This window comes from Parasteatoda tepidariorum, chromosome 4 (assembly GCF_982258835.1).
Source record: "Parasteatoda tepidariorum strain Cologne lab strain chromosome 4, Ptep-v5.0, whole genome shotgun sequence".
Taxonomy (NCBI): domain Eukaryota; kingdom Metazoa; phylum Arthropoda; class Arachnida; order Araneae; family Theridiidae; genus Parasteatoda; species Parasteatoda tepidariorum.
Window position 1 is genome coordinate 56,136,884 of NC_141758.1, and position 19,724 is coordinate 56,156,607.

General features: G+C 26.9%; 1 protein-coding gene across 2 annotated transcripts in view; it reads right to left on the reverse strand.

The window, feature by feature from the left end:
• sicily (NADH dehydrogenase (ubiquinone) complex I, assembly factor 6 homolog sicily) overlaps positions 1-19,724 on the reverse strand; it is a 35,369-nt gene that overhangs the window by 2,585 nt on the left and 13,060 nt on the right. The window contains exons 1-9 of one of the 2 annotated variants that reach the window (XM_087161159.1): positions 18,781-19,203; positions 17,224-17,323; positions 15,719-15,799; positions 13,805-13,846; positions 11,178-11,234; positions 7,700-7,802; positions 3,269-3,402; positions 1,161-1,262; positions 992-1,048 (exon numbers count right to left, since the gene is read on the reverse strand). In XM_087161159.1, coding sequence (XP_087017285.1) covers positions 992-1,048; positions 1,161-1,262; positions 3,269-3,402; positions 7,700-7,802; positions 11,178-11,234; positions 13,805-13,846; positions 15,719-15,799; positions 17,224-17,323; positions 18,781-18,908 — 804 coding nt within the window. In that variant the 5' untranslated portion in view covers positions 18,909-19,203. Of the gene's footprint in view, positions 1-991; positions 1,049-1,160; positions 1,263-3,268; positions 3,403-7,699; positions 7,803-11,177; positions 11,235-13,804; positions 13,847-15,718; positions 15,800-17,223; positions 17,324-18,780; positions 19,204-19,724 lie in introns of those variants that run through there. The other variant, XM_087161158.1, reaches the window with a different exon arrangement.

The following is a 19,724-nucleotide window of genomic DNA, read 5'->3' on the forward strand; positions in this document are numbered from 1 at the left end:
GTTTTTCTTTTTAATTTATTTTAATTTTGTTTTACTTCTAACACTTTTTTGACGTAGGGGGTAAGGGTACTTTTTGTTTGAGTTCAGGGTCAAGTTGAATTCACTCAAAGATGTGGGAAAGTACTGATTGTTTTGATTTATGTCCGTTTCTTTTTGGGGTTTTTTTAAAGCTAAAACTCTTTATAAGAACTTTTTGTTTTTCAATAATATCATTGATTGAATATGAATTTTTTGAGTGCTTGAAAAGTTTTTAAAAAGTGCTTATTTTTGATTCAAAGATTTGGCTACGCACCCTGCATATGCATATACTATATGTATGTATGCATGTTAAAGTTTTTATACATTCAATTTGACTATAAAACAAAAGTATTTTTGTAAGCGACATTAAAGGCAAAATAAACTTTTAGAAATGTTGTATTTTAAGAAGAAAAAAAATATTACATTACCACTAATAAAAAAACAAATCCATGTTTTTGCACATTCCCAGATTCATCAATAAATTCGTATATTTTGTTTAAAAAAAACTATTTTTCTCTGATTATAAGGAAATGAATTATGAATTAAAATTTAATTTTAAAAAAATTCAGTGTTGTACTTCATTATAGACACACAACTTCTTAACTTCAGAGTTGGCTAAGAAAAACTATTCAGATATTTATTTTTCCAGGCGAAAATTAGCTATTAATTATTTGTAAAAAAAGTTTAAATAAATATAGTTTTTATATTTAGCTGAAAAATGAATTTCTGTTATAACTCCAGATGTAATGGAGAAAAAAAATATGTTTCTTCTAAGCTTTTTATTAATTAGTCAATAAGAATTAAGGCTGTTGTTATTATTTCAATATCACTTAAATAATGGATTTTAAGGAAACCTTGAAATACTAGGTCCACAAAAAGGTGGGGGGGGGGGTTACCAGACTTATAGATGCTAAAATAAATGCTTCCAAAATCACAACAATAAAATTATAAAGAAAAGTAACACAATACTTACTGAAGGTAGAAACATTGACTTCACATGCTTTGATACATCTTTATTTAGCTTCCTGGCCTTTAATAAATAAATAAATTTAAATAGAACCAGAAAATTAAAAAAAAAAAAAAAAACATAACACACTTTAATAATCCAATTTTAAAAAAGAAAAAAAAAGGCATATACAAACCAAATTTAAATGCTGGTATGCTACTGATGATAAATCGTAAACTGCATCATTCAACTTTTGTCCTCTTTCACCTCGAAATAGAGAATCTTGCGATATTTTATGCTGTAAAAAAAGGAGATAGGCTTGAGAGAAATTATTATGATACTGAAAAAAAAGCCAACATTATTTATTGCATACGTAACTGTTATATGATAGAAATCCGTCATTTTATACAATACCTAGGCAATGCATATAATTCTGAAATCAAACGGATAAATAAAAAATCTAACTTTTAACATATTGCCTAGGCATGGCATACTTAGGCAATTTATTCGACTATTCACCAAATGATAAACTGGCAAAGTGTGAAATATGATTAATGCATTGCACATAGTATGACTAAAATTATTACCATACCGTACACAGGGGTGATTGCGAGCCCAAGTCAAAATTCCGGAAAATTTCCTGGGTTTAAAAAAAAAACCCAGTTTAAATTGAAAAATTAGAAAATTTTACCTTTTTCTCAATATTTCTTAGTTTACTTAAAATATATTTAAAAATTTTCACATACCTATATCATTTACACATACTTATGATGACCTGGAGAAGTAATTAAAATTTACAAATATGTCTTTCTTTTTGGAGTTAATGATTATAACAACTATTTACTGATAAAAAATGAATATTAATTATGAAAATAAGCTTATAAAGTATCCCTCTGGCTCTCCCTTACAAACAAATAAAATAAACTGTGTTTTTAAGTTCCAACTTTGAAAATTTGATTTCCGGAAACTTCTGTGATCAATGATTTTTTGAAACGTCTGGACCTTCGATCTCCGGAAACTTCCGGATCACTGCTAACAAAAAATCCGGATTTTTTCCGGAGCACAATCAGCCCTGCGTACATGATGGAAAATAGGTTGTAAGTATTTTCAATTACCCAGTATTCCCTACACCCATTTCTTTTTAATTTATTTAAAAGACCCTGTCCATTATTCCTTACATCGATGTTTTAAGCAAAAATAAAATAATGAGCAGTGTTTTTCTTGATGGTTTCCTAGCACATAACTATACAATCATACTTTGTCTAAAGAGCATTTTATTCAATCGTATAAAATGCCTTGGTAAAATATATAATAATTTTTATATTTCATACTTTGCCTATAAGTACCAGGCATTGTATACAATGCCAAGATTTTGTACATTATAAGGTAATGCACCTGTTTAAATAGATACTTTACTAAAACAAAGTTATTGTAGATTACAGCAAATTTTTACAAGTACTTCTAACCACATTACACTCATCATAAAAATATTTTTAAAATTTACCCAGAGGTACAGAAGTTAAGAATTTAATTAAGTTAAGTTAGAATACAGAGGTTAAGAATACAATAAATATTGTATTCCTAAATAATATTGAGGAATACAACACCTGCATACTAACAACAGAAATCATGTTATTAAGAGAGACCTGTAAAGTCAATGAAGCTTGTTTATGAAATTTTTGATTTTAATTGCTTACAAATAATGAAACATACTCTATACTGTCAGTAGTAAAGAAAAATGTTTTTATTTTCATCTTTTGTATTTTAACAATTGCATTTTAAAGACCAAGACAAGATAGTTATCACCTAAAACTGGAATGTTAAATTTTTGTATTTCTACAACTTTTGTTAAAAAAAAAAAAAAAAATTGTTAATTTAAAACTTTTTCCCAAGTAAACACAACTCCTTTTTTAATGCTTTCTCAACTATTTCTCATTATTAGATATCACTGGATTTTCATTTTAACCATAAAGACAAAATATTTAAAACGATAAAAAGAAAACATAATTATCAAGTTAAAAAACAAACTGTTTTAACACAAACTTTAAATGTTTTTATGCAATTTTATTACTATCCAATTATCTTTGTCCTAAAATTGATATCATAGTCTTGTCAAGCATGGCTCCTTTAGAAACGAAATGTCGCATTGTGGTGACTTACATACTCAGCTATATAAATCAAGGATATAACAAGAAATACTGGAAATCTGGCAGTGATAAAGTAAAATAAATTAGTGCAATTCTACAACTTCAACAAAATCCATATAAACATAAAAAAAGGGTGAAATGAAATACTTTTAAATACTTTGCTAGCTAACTCCAAAGGTAAGTAAAGCCGTCGTCTAGATGCATTGAATGGTATTCCTCGAAGAACATTACAAATACCTTGGCATTTACCAATGTGAGAAGCTACATGATCACAGTGAATATCTGTGACACCTAAATAACAAAATAATAAAAAATTCAGACATGTGATTGCTGGCAAAAGAAATTATCTGAAATTTTTTTTGCACAAAAGTAACATTTATAAAATTTTAAGTGAGGAAAGAAAAAAAAATTACTGTTAATCATTAATACATAAAGGAATACATTTTGAAAAAAAAATATATCTTCCTCTTTTTTGCACTATGCATGGCATAAAAAAATGAATTTAAAAACCTATGAAACCTACAGCAACAACTGTAAAAAAATTGAAGACAAAACCATATGTATTTGCGCCAAAATTACCCGAATCAGGAGCACACGTCAGAGAGAGATTAATTAAATTAACGTTTCAAAATTCATGTGTAATATTGTATTAAAAATATCGAGATTTTAAAGAATATGTGAAAATAAGTAGTGATAGCTGCCGAAAAACTCATTTAAAAGAAAATGATGAATTATCACATTAAATAATGAATACTCAGGTGCGCACCATGCCCAGGGTTGCCACAGTAAAAAATGAACAAAAATAGTTGCTTTTAGTATCCTCAAGCATGAAAATAGTTACCTAAAACTATAAAAATAGTTGCCTGAACAGGAGCAAAAATAGTAGCCAAATAATTAAAATTGTAGCTTAATTGTCAAATACTATGATAAGGACTGGTTGATGTCAGAAATTTTAAATCGTGATGCATTGTCCGTTAGACATCACGATTTAGCATATGTTCAGAAATTACCTATGGGAAATCAATCAAAAATAAATAAATCTATTACAAAAGAAAATATTAATTCTAAACATATTCTACTATAATATCAATATCATTGCTTAATTTTTTCAATTAAAATAATAAAGAAGTCAAAGTGAAAGCAAACCAAAGATTTATTTCATTTTTCTTAAATTAAAAATGATTTAAGATTTATTGGTTTAAAAATAATAATACTGTAACAAAATATTTTACATACGTACATTAAAATTAAACGAAAGTAGAAAACAAACCAAAGAAATGTTCACTTTAGAAAAAAAATTATTTTTTTAAAATTATTTGTTGGGAAAAAAAACCATGCTTTTGAAACATCATTAGATCCTCTTTGATTCAATTATTTAAAATAATATAAAGTAGTATTAACTAATGGTCAAATTCTGTACTGAATAAATGTAAAAATATTTTTACTTATTTATTATTATTTTCGTTTTTGAAAATAAAATTGACTAAAGATTTATTTCTTTAAAAATGACACTGACTATCTAACAAATTTCTTAACAAACAAGTATTGAAAGAATTTTAATAAAATTTAAAAAAAAATACTTTAAGTACTAATGTTAAATTATTAAAAAGCGTCCAAACGTTACTAAACTCTTCTATTTAATTTTTAAAAAAAAATTTTTTTTTTAACTAATAGCCAAATTTTTTTAAAACTTTGTTTTCAGTTTCACAAAAATAAAAGCAAATTAAATAAAGGTAAGCTTTATTTTAATTTTTTTATAAATAAAAACTGAACATTTATTAGTTTAAAAATAATCAAATTATTAAACTCACCTACATTAAATAAATTTGAAAAAAACTAACTTTTTATAACAAAATTAAATACAAAATACCCCTATTAAATTGTATTGCTTAAAATGAAAAATAATAATTGAAAAAAAAACAATGAAGAAACTTTTTTAATTTATATTTTCTTTTCATTGATCTATTGAGTTCAGAACAAAAGTTTAAGATAACAGCGATTATGCAGCAATCGCAAAGTAACAGTAGGTCTACGAAAAATAAGAATAAGTATAAAAAGAACTTCGCTAAGAGTAAAAAAGTCTCCCAATAATCGCCTATTCCTGAAAATAGTTGCTTTTTTAGCCTTTACAGGCAAAAAAAGTCGCAAATAGTCGAATTTTAGTAGCCTCCAGCCTGTGGCAACCCTGCATGCCTTATGATACGAGAATAATCATATCATTGTTCGATATGTTATGGCTTTACAAAATATTTGTTTTTTAAAATTGATATTTTAAAAAATCATGTGGAAGTCAACAGAAATAACTACCAAAAAAAAAACCTATCAAAAAAGTTGACCGAATTTAGTACATATAAAAAAGTAATTACTCTAATGTGTGATTCGAATTTCTCATTCCTTATTTATATTGTATGAAAATATAGGAATTTAAAAAACCATGCAGATATCAGTAGTAATAACAGTGAAAAAGCGAATCAGAAAAACAATGATGTTGTTGCTTCAAAAAGTGACTCAAATGTGCAAGAGTCAAATTTTGAGTGTGGTAATAATGTATAAAAAAATATGGGGATTTAAAAAAAAATTCAAACCAATAATAGCTGCTAAAACGATTCTAACACTGCATGGATATACAATGGTATTTACGTAAAACGAGCCTCCAAAAGTGATTACTCAAATTTCCAACAAAATTTATAGAAAAAATTTCAAATTAAAGATCACATTTTAACATTAGTTAGACTAGGAAATCTACAGAAATACTAAGAAAGAGTTTAATGTAAGGAAATCTTCCTCCGTAAAAAAAGTAGCTTATAACTTTATTCTATCAAACTCTTTCATCATTTATAAAATCGAAGAAAACACTTGAACAAATTATATGATTTCTTAACAGTCAATAGGAATAATCGAAAATAAAAACTTCAATGTTATAAAAAATAATAATAAATTAAATGATTTTTTTCTTCAGTAAATTACGAAACCTATGATAAGGATACTTCTTTTTTTCCGAATGTGTTTAAAAATTGATTAAAAATACAATGAGATTTCAGTGAAACTGATATATTTACCCTAACTTATCCTTATTTGAAAAACTGTTAACTGGAGAAATTTGTTTTCCTTATTTCTTCACAAGCTTGTTCTTCTGGGATTGCGTTTTTTATTTAAAGAGGCAATCGTTGCTTAGAATATTAACTCATTAATGATCAAGTTGCAATGATTCAATGTTTTTCGAGGACTGACAACTGAAAAATAAGTCAAATATATATTCCTTAAAAGTTTTTATTTTATTTGTAAAAGATTAAATGTTCTTAAAATTTTGGAAACTACATTCAAGTTAAACAGAAAAATAAAAAATCATACAATACCAGCCGAGCAATTGATACAGACTCATTGATACTGTTTAAATGCATAGAAATTTTTTTTTATTAAGCTAAGGTCAAAAGGCTGTTCTTATCAGCTCACGAGGCATTTTTTTTATCTCAAAAAAGTATTTTGAGAACAGAAAGTTAATTTCATCTACATTATAACACAAAATGATTTTAAAAATCAAATAAATTTTTTATTTTCAGTGGTAAGAGAATTGAAAGTATTATAAATAAAATGTTTTTACTATAAAAATAGGAAGGAAAAAAAACTTATTACTAAATAAAAAAATTATTTTCATGAATTTTGCTTAAAGATATATGCATACAACTTGTTTATGTATAATATTATCTCAAATATTGTCTTCACATAAAGGGCATCCGTGTGAACTATTAAAATTGAGTTCTAGTACGTTAAAATCCGACCATTAGATCAACAATTATGTAGGGTGTTTCTTTTCTTTTTTTTCCACACTGTAAGTTATATCATGATTTTTGAAAAATAATAATTCTGAAGCAATTTAAAGCACAGTTACAATGAACTGAATACAATAGTTATATGCTTAAAACAATTTTGTGCAAAAATGTCAGGTTTAAAAATAAATAGGGTATTTTGAAGCAGCAATTGCATTATTAACAATTTAGCTATTTATGTAATAAATGTCCTTAAGAAAAAAAGTAAAACAAAAATTTAAACGAGTACAAATATATTTTAATTATTAAATTGTTCACAATATTTCTGTACATCAAGTTTTGCTTTAATAAATTAAAGTCAAACTTCTGTAACTTATAAGATATGTACTATCTTTTAGGTCCTTTATTAAACGTGTTGCTGAAAACAATTGTTTTAGTTCTATTAGCTATTGTAATATATTATTGCACATTTCTGCATTATTATACATTTGATGTATAATAAATCAAATTTTAGAATTATATTTTGACTGAAAAGTTAATAAATTAAATTTAAATACATGTATGTTAGTTGTGAATAATAAGATGTAAAATAAAAAAGGAAAAATTTGACCTTTTCTTAATGAAAACTCAAATAAGTTTAAATATACAATAAAGAACATTTGCAACTTTTTTATGGTTAAAAAGAAAATGCAGATCTTGTACATTTTAAAAATACCTACATTCTACCACATTAAATCTTTAATAATCCCAGAAAAATATCACTGAAATTAAATAAAAGGAACATAAAAAAGATTTTACTGCTAGTAAGATAACATATTTACCAAATGCCTGCAAAATCAATAAATACACAGGCACAGCAGAATTATCACAGTAGTTTTCTAAGTCCTTTATAGAGAAAAATGGCTTATCATTTAAAAGAGTTTCCTGAAATCAACAAAGACATGAAACTATTGGTTGTATGCTTAATAATGGCTAAACTTATTTACAAAATGTAACATAAAAATAAATATTAGGACAAAAGCAAAATGCCTACATCTGCTTATCTTTAAAAGTTTGAACATTCAAGAAACTAGTAAAATTTTAATACTTTAAACCTTTGAATGCCTTTATAAAAATATCTACTAATCACATTTTTTTTTCACAATAAATAACAAAAACAACAGCTGGTTTAAATTGGAGACAAACAAATATGTAAATAAGAGAAGTTAAAGTGCTAAATAGTTATTTTAAAACTTGCAATTTAATAATATATATAAATATTTTTACATAAATTTATAATAATACACAGTAAGAAAAATTATTACTTAACCTTCCGTTAGTCGCGCACTTGTTTCCGACATGGTTAATCGCGTTGCACCTATGAGGTGTTTCTGATTTTTTGAAAGCCAAATGAAATTTAGTCTAGTTTAAATAGTTAATTGTTACCAATTTAAGACTCTTTAGAGAGATAAATATCAAAAAACTTATTCAGCGAAGTACCGAAGATAAATTTTTCTTGCTCCCGCGTCGGATCTCTTCCTCAAGCACAAGATGTTCAACCAATTGACGCAAGAAGGTTCTGCGGTTTTTTACTCCGTAACCATTTTCTGTGTATATAACTCGACCATTTATACCTGCTACGTTGAGAAGGACAGAAAATGAGATAAAATATTTATATTTAATTCAGAAAAATATTATATCCATAATACTTGCGTCAATGGTCGCGCTGCACCAGAGGGGTGATTTGAGCGGTTCCAACTCTCCATCGACATGTCCTAAGGTCGGTTTTACACGGACATTTGAGTAATCCAAAGTTAGGAACATAACATTAGGCTCGACCCCCGGAAAAATCTATTGACGGCAAAGGAGGTGGATTTGCAGTAGGGATGCACCTGTGAGGTGCGCGCGACTAACAGAAGGTTAAACAAATGTTAGGTGATTTATATCATCCAAATCATTGAAATATTACTGATTACACATATTTTGGTGCACTATTTATTTGAAGTGCAATTATTTGTTATATCACATTTAATTTTATATATGGTAAAATAAATTAAATAATGAAGGAATAAAAGATTGTAAATGGCCTATAGCTCAACATCATCAAATGTATCAATTGTCTAATGATAGCTTCTAAATTATGCTTTTCATTATTTCTATGTATTACTCATATTAACCATGTGGTAGTCAACAGCTTAGACTTCAGAATTCTGTAAGTAAAAAACTCACATTTCTTTGAGGTTTAAGGCAAATTGATGATAGTTTTACCTAATCAGTGGGGACAATGACATCATAAAAACTAATATACGATATAAATACTTTAGTCATTCAAACTGGTTGAAAAATTCCAGCAGATTATCCTCGTCACTGCAAGTGACTGTGAGTCTTAGATTATATAGAGATTTTTTTTTTAGAGCTGCAATTTACTTTTATTTATGACAGAATTATTTATATTTGCACATAATATAATTTTTATACTTAAAAAAGTTATAAAAATAAATGAATGAATTTTTGTACAAATAATTTTAAAATTATTGAAAAGGCACTACTGGAAAATATCATAGTGAATAAAGGATATTATCTAAGACACATAACAGGGAATAGTTATTGGTAGGGAAATGGGCAAACAGATAAGCAATCCTGTGTAAAGGGACATTCACATTGGATGTGGAAAAAATTGCTTATGCAAATTCGGGTATACGAACAATAACCTGATAGAAGAGTTTTTCACAGATATTTCATCAATAAGTCTCTCATTCACATCTCCAAATTTGCAAACATGAATTTTTCATATTCCGTGTGAATAATTTTTACTTTTTTGGCTGATGAAAGTCGATTGATGTCCGATGTCCAGAAAATAATTTTGTCAGTTAATCCACAACGGCAGATTGTACGCAGTGATGATTTCCATGTTTCTTAACAGGTAATCTGCCAATTAAACAAAGGAAATTACACAAATATCTGAAAATAGTCATCAGACGTTCCAAACAAAAGCCATCAGCTAGGATACGGAGCTCAAAAATTGACATGGTTGATGCATGGCTTAGGTTGATTAGTAGAATATCTTTGTGCTTGCTTCTTTATTTGAATTGCAAATACCAATTATAACAATAATCTTTAGTTGACTGCTGCATAGCTTAGCCACGTTTTCTTGCTAAAGCTGTGAATATTAGTGATAACTATTATCTACAACTAGTATACAACATTACCTATCCATGTTTCTTTGCCTGTACTGAAACTGTTAACAAAAATAATCATTAGCGTATGAAGAGTATGAATCATTAATGTTATTAATACCATTACTTGTGAACCAAGACCATGTATTATGAACACTAAGACAAGTTTCCGTTATCTGTAAATCACAACAGAAAATTATGAATGTTAATATCAGCTACTATAAATAATGAAATGATAACTGTGGAATGACTACTATAATTAATGGATTACATGGAATGATAACCATGGACTCCATAATAATAACCTTGTTTCAGTTTCTTGGTTTTCCAAAAAAAATAAAAACATATAAAAGAATCTGGCTTTGAGTCTTCATAGATTATCTATTCTTCATAGATCATCACTAGATATAATTATATCAAAAATCTTTACATTTTTCATTTTCAGAATCAATGCCTACAAATACTCCAAAATGAACCTACCTATTTACTTGCATTCTTCAATCATTCACATTATATTTATTATGTTAAGTTTTAAACATAAAAGATATTAGCAACTGAGACATAGCATTTTTAAAAAATAATAATAATAATTTTTGCAAAATATAAAAATCTTAAGGTTACTGCAAACTGGGAAATATGATAATGATGAATTGAAATTTTAACATTTCCTTTCAAAACAATAAATGTTTGATTCAGCATCAGCTTTGGTTAAATTTTCTATGTATTACTGAATAGACAAAATTAAGTAATAGAACAAAAGAAAATCTAAAAAACATTTTTGCAGCACAGTAAAAGTTGAGAACAATTTTGATTATAGGACATTTTTATTGATTTAGATGAGACAAAAATAAATTTAAATGAAATTCTTAACACTAATAAAGGAGGGACTAATTAGAATTATATATAATTATATTTACTCAGATTATCTCACAATGTTGCCACTCCTTGTCTTAAATCTGGTCATGGCCACTTTTTGCTGTCAGTTAATTGATTGTTTTTTTTTTGCTCTATTAGTTGAAGTTAATTGATTGTTTTGTTTCCATTGTTTACACTTTCATCAATTTTGCAAAGTTATTTCTCAGTTTGCAACTGCCCTTAGTATCTTAAAATCTATAGGGTTAAGGCGGAGAAAATACCTACTCACTCGACTATTGATTAAACGAAGAAACCAAGCCTTGGATAATTTCTTCTGTTTTAGAATCTAAAAATATAATGCCAAAAACAAAATTATGAATTTATGGCACAAAATGTATTGATTAAAATTTGGCTAATATAGCTCATGAATTTTATTTTAATTAAAGAAAACTTGAAAGTAAAGTAAAACTTTTGATGTATACACATAAGCAAAATCAAAAGAACTATCATAGATCAAGATAAAGGGGGGGGGGACTATTTTAACTAAACAATAATTTAACAGATTAATTATAAATTCATTTGATCATAGAATAATAGATATGTGATAAAACATGTATTTAGAATAGAAAATATTTGCCAAACGTCACATTTTGCAAAAAGGAAGTAGAAGTGAAAAATGAAACTTTATTTATTAAACTAAGCAATAATACAAAGAAACATAATAATAATAAAAAACATGGGTAAAAAAAATATGTTCTGTTTTAGTTTAGTAAAATTCTGTTAGGTTTAGAAAAATTCTGTTAGGTTTAGAAAAATTCTGTTAGGTTTAGAAAAATTATAATCAAACATTTAATAAAAAAAGAAAAATTTTACCTAAATTTTAGATTTAGTTATAGCCACTTTAGGTCGATCATATAAGGATGTAATTTTCAATTAAATCATTACTTAGAGAAAGTATTTTTTTTTCCTTCAAGCAAATGTTGCATGATAGGCATAAGTTATACATATGTATTAATTATAGTTCTTTGCAGAATACAAAACTGTACAAAGATATCATTTCAAAATTTAATCAAACACTTGAATTAAAAGAAACAACTAATGATTCAAAATTTATAGGCATTGAGATTTCACTAAAAGAAAACGGAATAGGGTTTATCTCAAACTCATTACATTGAATCTTTAATGAAAAAATATGGTTTGGAAAAATGCAAGAAAACAAATATCCCCATAACTAAAGGTGAAGATAGATGTTTTAATCCTACTGATAATTTAGTAAATCAGACTGTTTATCAGGAAATCGACGGTGAACTTTAATAATTAGCAAATAAAACCCAACCAGATATTGCTTTTGGAACTAACTATTTAAAAAATGTCCTGAAAAAAACATTATGTTTTGGCTAAAAGAGTTTTGAAATATTTGAATGTTTCAAAAGACAGAGTCATGTCTTATAGTGAAGAATTCGGATTTTTAAACTGTAGTGCGGATGCAAGTTAGGGCAATGCAGAAGGAGGAAAATCTTTTTCAGTTTGTGTAATTATGATAGGTAATTATCTTTTAACATGGAAAAGTAGAAAACTAAGATATATAGGACACGTGAAGCTGAATTATTTGCTGTAGCTGACACAGCTAGAGAACTTACTTGGATAATAAATATGTTAAATGAAATGAACTGTAAAAATTTTATAAATGCTCCTGTTACTATATTTTCTGATAGCCAAGCTGCTATTGATTGGTTGAATAATGGAAAGTCTTCTAACGAAACCAGACACGTAACTTTCAAATTTCATTTTGTGAGAGACACGATTCAAGATAAAACATTAAAAAGAGTTTATAACAATATTAATTATAGTATTTCTAATTTCTCAACAAAAGCTGTAATGTGTGAGAAGCTATTTTTCTCTTTTGAAAAAATAAGTTTAATTTGAAATTACATAGAGAAAACTGATATTTTTTATATGCATTGTAGTTTATATCAAAAAGTAAAATCCTTCTCGAAGGTGGAGATTGTTTTCATTCCCAGGAAAGGACTGCTACTTTTTCTTTTTAAATTTGTATGTATCTGTCTGATTAATGTCAATTAACTTTTATTTTCTGCCTGAATCTCGATCTGAACGGTCCACAACACCAAATAAATAAAAAAATTAATGATTTATTTTTAAAAATTCATTTAACTTGATTTTTTTCTTAATAAAAACCAACGTTAATTTCTGCATAAATTTTGGCTTAAATAAGCTCTATTATTACTGAATAGAACATTAAACATGTTAAAAACATAACATAAAATAATACCAAGCTTAATGTTTAAAATAGTTCAAGTTATGTTTTTATAGACAAACAAAGTTGCTTCATGCATTTGATAGGAACTTTAAATTTTCATAGTTTAGTTTAATTCTTTTTTCTTTTGTGTTCATAGAACAAATTCATAGTACTAAATTTTACAAATGAACTTTTGGAAAAATTCTTTATCTTCCAATAAGTAGTACAAATAAAACAAACAAAAACAGTTTCGCCCATTTTGAAAAGTTAACATAATTTTGTAATATTTTATTATTCATAAAATCTTAAATGAAATGAAAAAAAAAAATTATATTGCTAAAAATTATTAATTTAAAAAAATAATAATAACAAAATTAAACATTTATTAATTTTGTGTAGAAATTTCAGATGAGTAGATAGAAACAATATTTTTTTATATCACTGTTTCTTGCATGCAACTGATTTTAAGCTATTATTTTCAGGACTGGTTGAATAGATATTTTAATAGTTCATAAAAAAACAGAGTAAATATACAATTCTCAATTTAAGAGCAAATGAGAAAAAATCAGTCTTGGCTCTTGCAGCAATAACAATATATTATTTATTTATTTATTATAAGTGTTTCAATAAAAAATTTCTTAAACTGACGGAAAATTTACCTTTGACAACTCTATAGCAACAGGTTGTTCAGGAGGATGACCCTAAAAATAATGTATTTCCATTATCCAAATCCAAGCAAAAAATTTTAAAAAAATTAAAAAATAGGCACTGAATATTTTGAAATGTGATGTTTCAAAGTTCCATATTAAATTACAAACAAGAAATGAAATTTAAAAACAAAATTAATAAATACAATGAAGAAGTCTATAATTAAGTTTGTTCAATAGTAAATTAACACAATTTTAAATTTGCTTTTTTTTTCATTTTTTTTAAAAATATTCATTTCATAGCATTCATTATATTTAATGTTTAACTCGATATATGAAGGAAAAAAAATCTAACAGTCACCCAAACCATTGTTTTGGGTGTTTAACATTAGAATACATTTTGTTTTACTGAATTGGTTGTTTTAACAATAACTAAAGAAATTTAATTTCTTTTTATCTGAAAATGGAAGATAATTTTCTTAAAGTGAGTAGATATTTTATAGAATTACGTTGCCCACTCTGGTCAAACACCTTTTTCCGTTTTACTGGCAGTAGCAAGATTCCACACTCATTTTTGTTTTGTTTTTTCTTTTTTGCTGGCAAAAACTGATTCTGGTGATTTTTGAAATCCTCATTTGAAGTAAAAGTTTTAACATCTAAAAGATTTTGTAGACAGCCCATTTCTCATACTCGGAGATGATGACCTTCTAAAATTGATCATTTTCTAAACGTTTGAGAAGCAAACCACAGAGATCAACACAACAGCACAAATTTCTTCCAATAAAAATGAGGAACCCATGTGTCACAACTTGAGATTTGGTTGAGATGTTTCAAATCCTCATGACCAGATGAATTCAATCAATTTAACCTCTTAGTCATCTCATGAGTTACTATTCACCAGACAGCATCAATTAATGCCTTTATTATGTCTTGATTAGCTGTATCTGACCTTCCAGTACTTGGTACATCTTCATCACCAAAATTTTACAAACCAGTTTCAGGGCTGACTTTCTACAGACCAGATGATTTTTTTTCGTGCTTGAAAAGCAATTTTACTAATCGATAGTAAGAACATAAAATATGATGAGAATGCAGTTTATCATTTCCATATTATTATTATGTAAATTAAAAGTAACAATAATTTAATTGTATCGTAACTACCACTACAATTATTAAATTCCCAATAACGAGTATAAAAGACATGTTAACTCGATTGTCTTCTGAGGTATTTTCGTATAGATGATGGTTGACGTCATCGGTAGCCTCTCACTTTGTTGACTTTTGGATGTGAACACATTTAGTTTAATGGATGAAACACACTGAATAGTTGATTTGCTAATTGTGACAGCAACATTGTGACCTCACTCTATTGCTACTCTGTCCCAATCACACACAACGGAGCTTGCATACCCTCGACTGCTAATTGCAACATGCGAATAACCACACACACAACCGTGATCTTAATATAGCTCTCCTAGCCTTTCGCAAAACAGCAACAAATCAACTAGTGACATCCATTCATTGAATTCTATCTCAGATAAAATTCTGGTAGGAAAGAAATGAAGCGTAACTACCACTTCAATTATGAAATTCCTAATCACAGTATATAAGACATGTTAACTCGAATTGTATCTTGAGGTATCTTTTAATAGATTACTGTTGACACTGTTGGAAGTCAAACCCAACATAACTAATAATAAAAATATGTGGAAACCATTTTTATTACTCATTTTGCATATATTCATTCTACAAACATTAACAGAATAACTATTAAGTGTTTTATAAGCGAATTATAAGTTTTTGTTAGTATACTTAAAAAAATGCATTACGAAAATATTAAATAATTTATAATATTTATACATTCACTTAAGAAAAAAGCCTGAGCAAAAACAATACTAAATGAAACAAAACATTAATTAAACTTACTGAAAACGTCTTATCGATCGTATCTTTCCAAAATTGCATTCTCATTTCACCAATTGCTGATGTTGAAACTAAATCTCTCACCTGTAAAGCATGAAAATGTTTTTAAACTTGGTTATGATACACAGATTGAAAAAATATTGGTACAATAGATTAGAGATCAAATTTAAAAAAGAAAGATAAATAGTATAAGATAATTGAACATCATTATAATCCCAGTATAAAGTATAATTATTGCCCAGTGGAAAAATAGATGCTTTAAGTTTTGCTTGTCTGCACACTTTTGGACTAGATCAACTTCAACATCATAGTCACAGATAAAGAATTGTAAAAGTCATACAAATCAGGGTAGCATAAGTATTAATAAAAAAGCAGCAAAAGATCAAATAAAAAAATAACAGACAATGATTTTAGAACTACTTGGAGTTGATTGTTTTTCATTTTGAGTTTTTGTTTTGAAGAGGTGTAGCAACAATTTACAGTAAATTATAACATCTAATTTATGTTTTATTGACCCATTGAAGGGATGAAAAGCTGAGTCAACCTTGCCCGGCCCTAGGATCGAACCCAGGACCTGTGGCACGGGAGCATGAAGTGCTGCCACTCAGCCACCGGGCACCCAACATTAATTCTGACTCTAAATATTTGGGAAACTGTAGCGCAAATATGTTGTGAACAAATTTTGAATTTTTCATAGTTAAATAAAATTTAATAATGTGCGTTTCAACATTTTTTCTCTTTCATAAAAATAAATTTAAAGGACTTAAACTTACAAATAAACTATAACTTTAAGTAAAATATAGTTTTTTGAAAATATTTAAATGTCAGGTTGTCTTTTTAATGATAGTTTTACAGAAATACAGCTTTTGCGATTTTTAAAAAAAAAAAAATTCTAATAATTATATATTAAAACTAAAATTTTGAAGTATCTCAATAAATCAAATTTTTCAAATATATAATAATATAAATGTAATAAATTCTGTAAATGTCTAAAAATATAAGGAAAATGGTTTTATTTCACAGAGAAAATAAAAATATTTTGAATATTACACATATACAATTCTAAATTTGTTTTTGCTCTGAATAGATGAATAACGCTTATTCTGAATTGAAATACATAATTAGTCTGTAAATTCTAACAAGCATGAGCCCTAATTAGAACATAAAATATTGAAATAGAAAGACACAAACTTATTAGAATATTTTAAGACAAGTTTAAACATAAATTTTAACCTCATAAATCAGTTTTTTTTTTTAAAGAAAAAGCAAAGCCTTTTCTCCTCCCTTTAAATAACTGATTTAATAGAAATGCTAAAAAAATTATCAAATTTAATAGCGTATTAGAAAAAGCCATGAAACAATATGTTAATACTAACTGCTAATTATTGCTTATTTTTAAATAAATAATTTTATTTTTTTATTACACAAGATAATAAATTTTTTTTTTTCAAATGCATTCAAGAAATCAAAAAGCAAGGATGAATAATCATGATAAACCAATTCATTACCTGTGATACTTCCACATTGAAAGCTCTAATAACAAATGATGCAGTTCGAGCTGGCTCGGACAGTAATAGGGAGCATAAATAGTTTTCATAATCATACTTCCTGAAAATATAAATATTAAAAATGACTACAAATAAATATAATTATTAAAACATGACAGAATAACATATGAAGTTTCAAGTATTGGTCCTTGTGAGCCATTAAAGCTAGTATTGAGAGAGGAATGCTGATTTTTATCATAAAACCCATATTGGAACATAATGTTTTGAAAAGACAGTACCTCTTTAACAAGAATTTGACAACCTTCTAACCAATTCATCTAATGTAGTATAGCAATACTTATTTTATAAGGAAGTCTTAGCATAAAAAGTGAAAATTATTTTTTGTTCTCATATGAAATTATATTTGTAACACTTAAGGATTATGTAAGGCAGTAGTGGGCTTAAAATTCTCTTAATTAAAAGAATGGTTAAAACACCGTTGAATTTATTCTGTTATCCAGGATCTAAAAGGTTAATTGAAAAATGGATCTTTAGCAGGTAGCTTACATATTTTGTGTTAAATATTTCAAGAAGTAGAGGTCAAAAAAATTTACAATTGATAGTAAAAAGTTTTTAATTTATAAAGAACTACAAGATTGGGTAAAAATACTTGGCCCCTTAGTTGAAAAAGCATTTAAAAATCATTACTTTAGTAAAATTAAACCTTTAACCTAAAAATTGAAATCTGGATCTTTTTTAAAAAAAATTTCCCTTCCTGAGCTTATTCTTAAAATCTGAAAATTGTTCAGTCTATTAGAACTGTTTATCGATTTTGACTAGTTTATATGTTTTAAATGTTATTAAATAAAAAAAGTAATTTTTTTTAAAATTTTTTTTTTGGTAATTTTAAGAAAGCATAAAGATAATACACTATTTTCTATTTTATAAAGTGCTAGCTTCTAATAATTGGTCCTGGTTTCAAAAAATTTGAAGATACCCCTCTGAAACTATACCATAAGTTTATATTTAACGTAGACTTTCTTTAAATTCAGTTTAATAATAAGGAAAACGTTAAAGAGCTAAACATTGCTGATTAGTTGAGAGGAGGCAACCGACTTTACAAAACTATTGAGATTTTTGTTCAGGTATCCACAAAATATTTACTATTTTTTGGCAACTTTCAGATAGCGACCCAATAGGAAATAAAAACATCACAAAGGGGGTCCAACTAGAAAGGTATAACTTGTAGTCACTCTCCAGCAAAACACAACATATATTTTTTTTAAAAAAAATTGGTAGTAAAAATATCTGTTAGTGCTTCAGCCAAAGTAGCATGCCCTAACAGATACTGATATAGAAATATCTTCAAATTATTGACACTGGGAAATGAATGTCAAACCCATAACTCTTGGAAAAATGTTAGAAATATTTTAATTACAAAGTTTGTATACGTTAAATTATAACATTTCATAAAACTATAGGTTTAAGTGTAGAATTTGGTCCACTGGATTGGGAACTGCGACTTGAAACTTTTGCTGTAGATAAAATCATCTAATTTCTTCTATTTCAATTTCTTACTTTAAGAAAATCTCCTTAAGACCTTTTTTCTGCAAGAACTTAAAAAAGTTGATGAAAAAATGGCCCCCAGTTGTAAAATTTTTCCCATTTATAAACTTTTTTATAATATATTTACTGTAGAAATTCATCTTAATTGCAATTGGTAAAATATTAGCCTTTTTATTTACGGTTTTTAAGTCAGTTATAATGCTTCTATTTGCATATTATTATTTGAATTGAATCCTCAAGCAATATTTTGATCCTTTTATTTTGAGAACGTGCTACGTAACGAGAAAAAATTATTAGGATCCGGTAAATGATGTAGATTTTCAAGTTTAAGCAGATTTTCAAAATGTTTAAGTAGATCTAAGTTTAAGTAGATTTTCAAAATTTTAGGGGGATGATTATCATAACTACGGCAAGGCCAAGTGCCGCCAATTTTTTGGCGACCTATTTGGATAGGTCGCCAAGGGGTAGGAGAAAAAAGAGAAACCCGATCATGACATCACGACGGAAAGGGGGAAGATGGGGGAAAGAAAAGGCGCTCTCTAAGAGGAGAGGACCAAAAAAGAACGGTGTTACCGTTGTGATATCAGGAACGGGGAGGAAATTGAAATAACAGGTACAGAAGATAGAAAAAAAATCGCGTGCAAAATGTAAACATAGTTCAAGAGTGAAAAATCTGGGTTTTAAAGAAACAAGGATAACGAAGTAGAAAATCAAAGATAAACATAAATAAACACTTACTTATGGAAACTCTATTCAAGTAGACTAATCCATTTTAAAATTGTTAAGTTTTAACTGTTAATTCGAAATGGAAAATTTGGCAAACGTAATAATTTTTATATTTATTGCATATTAAATACTATGCTTTTAAGGTAACGTTTTCAATGAAACAAAACTATTTTTTTCTTTAAATAACTAATTGAATTAAACTTTATCGGAGAAATTTCTAATTAAACTTC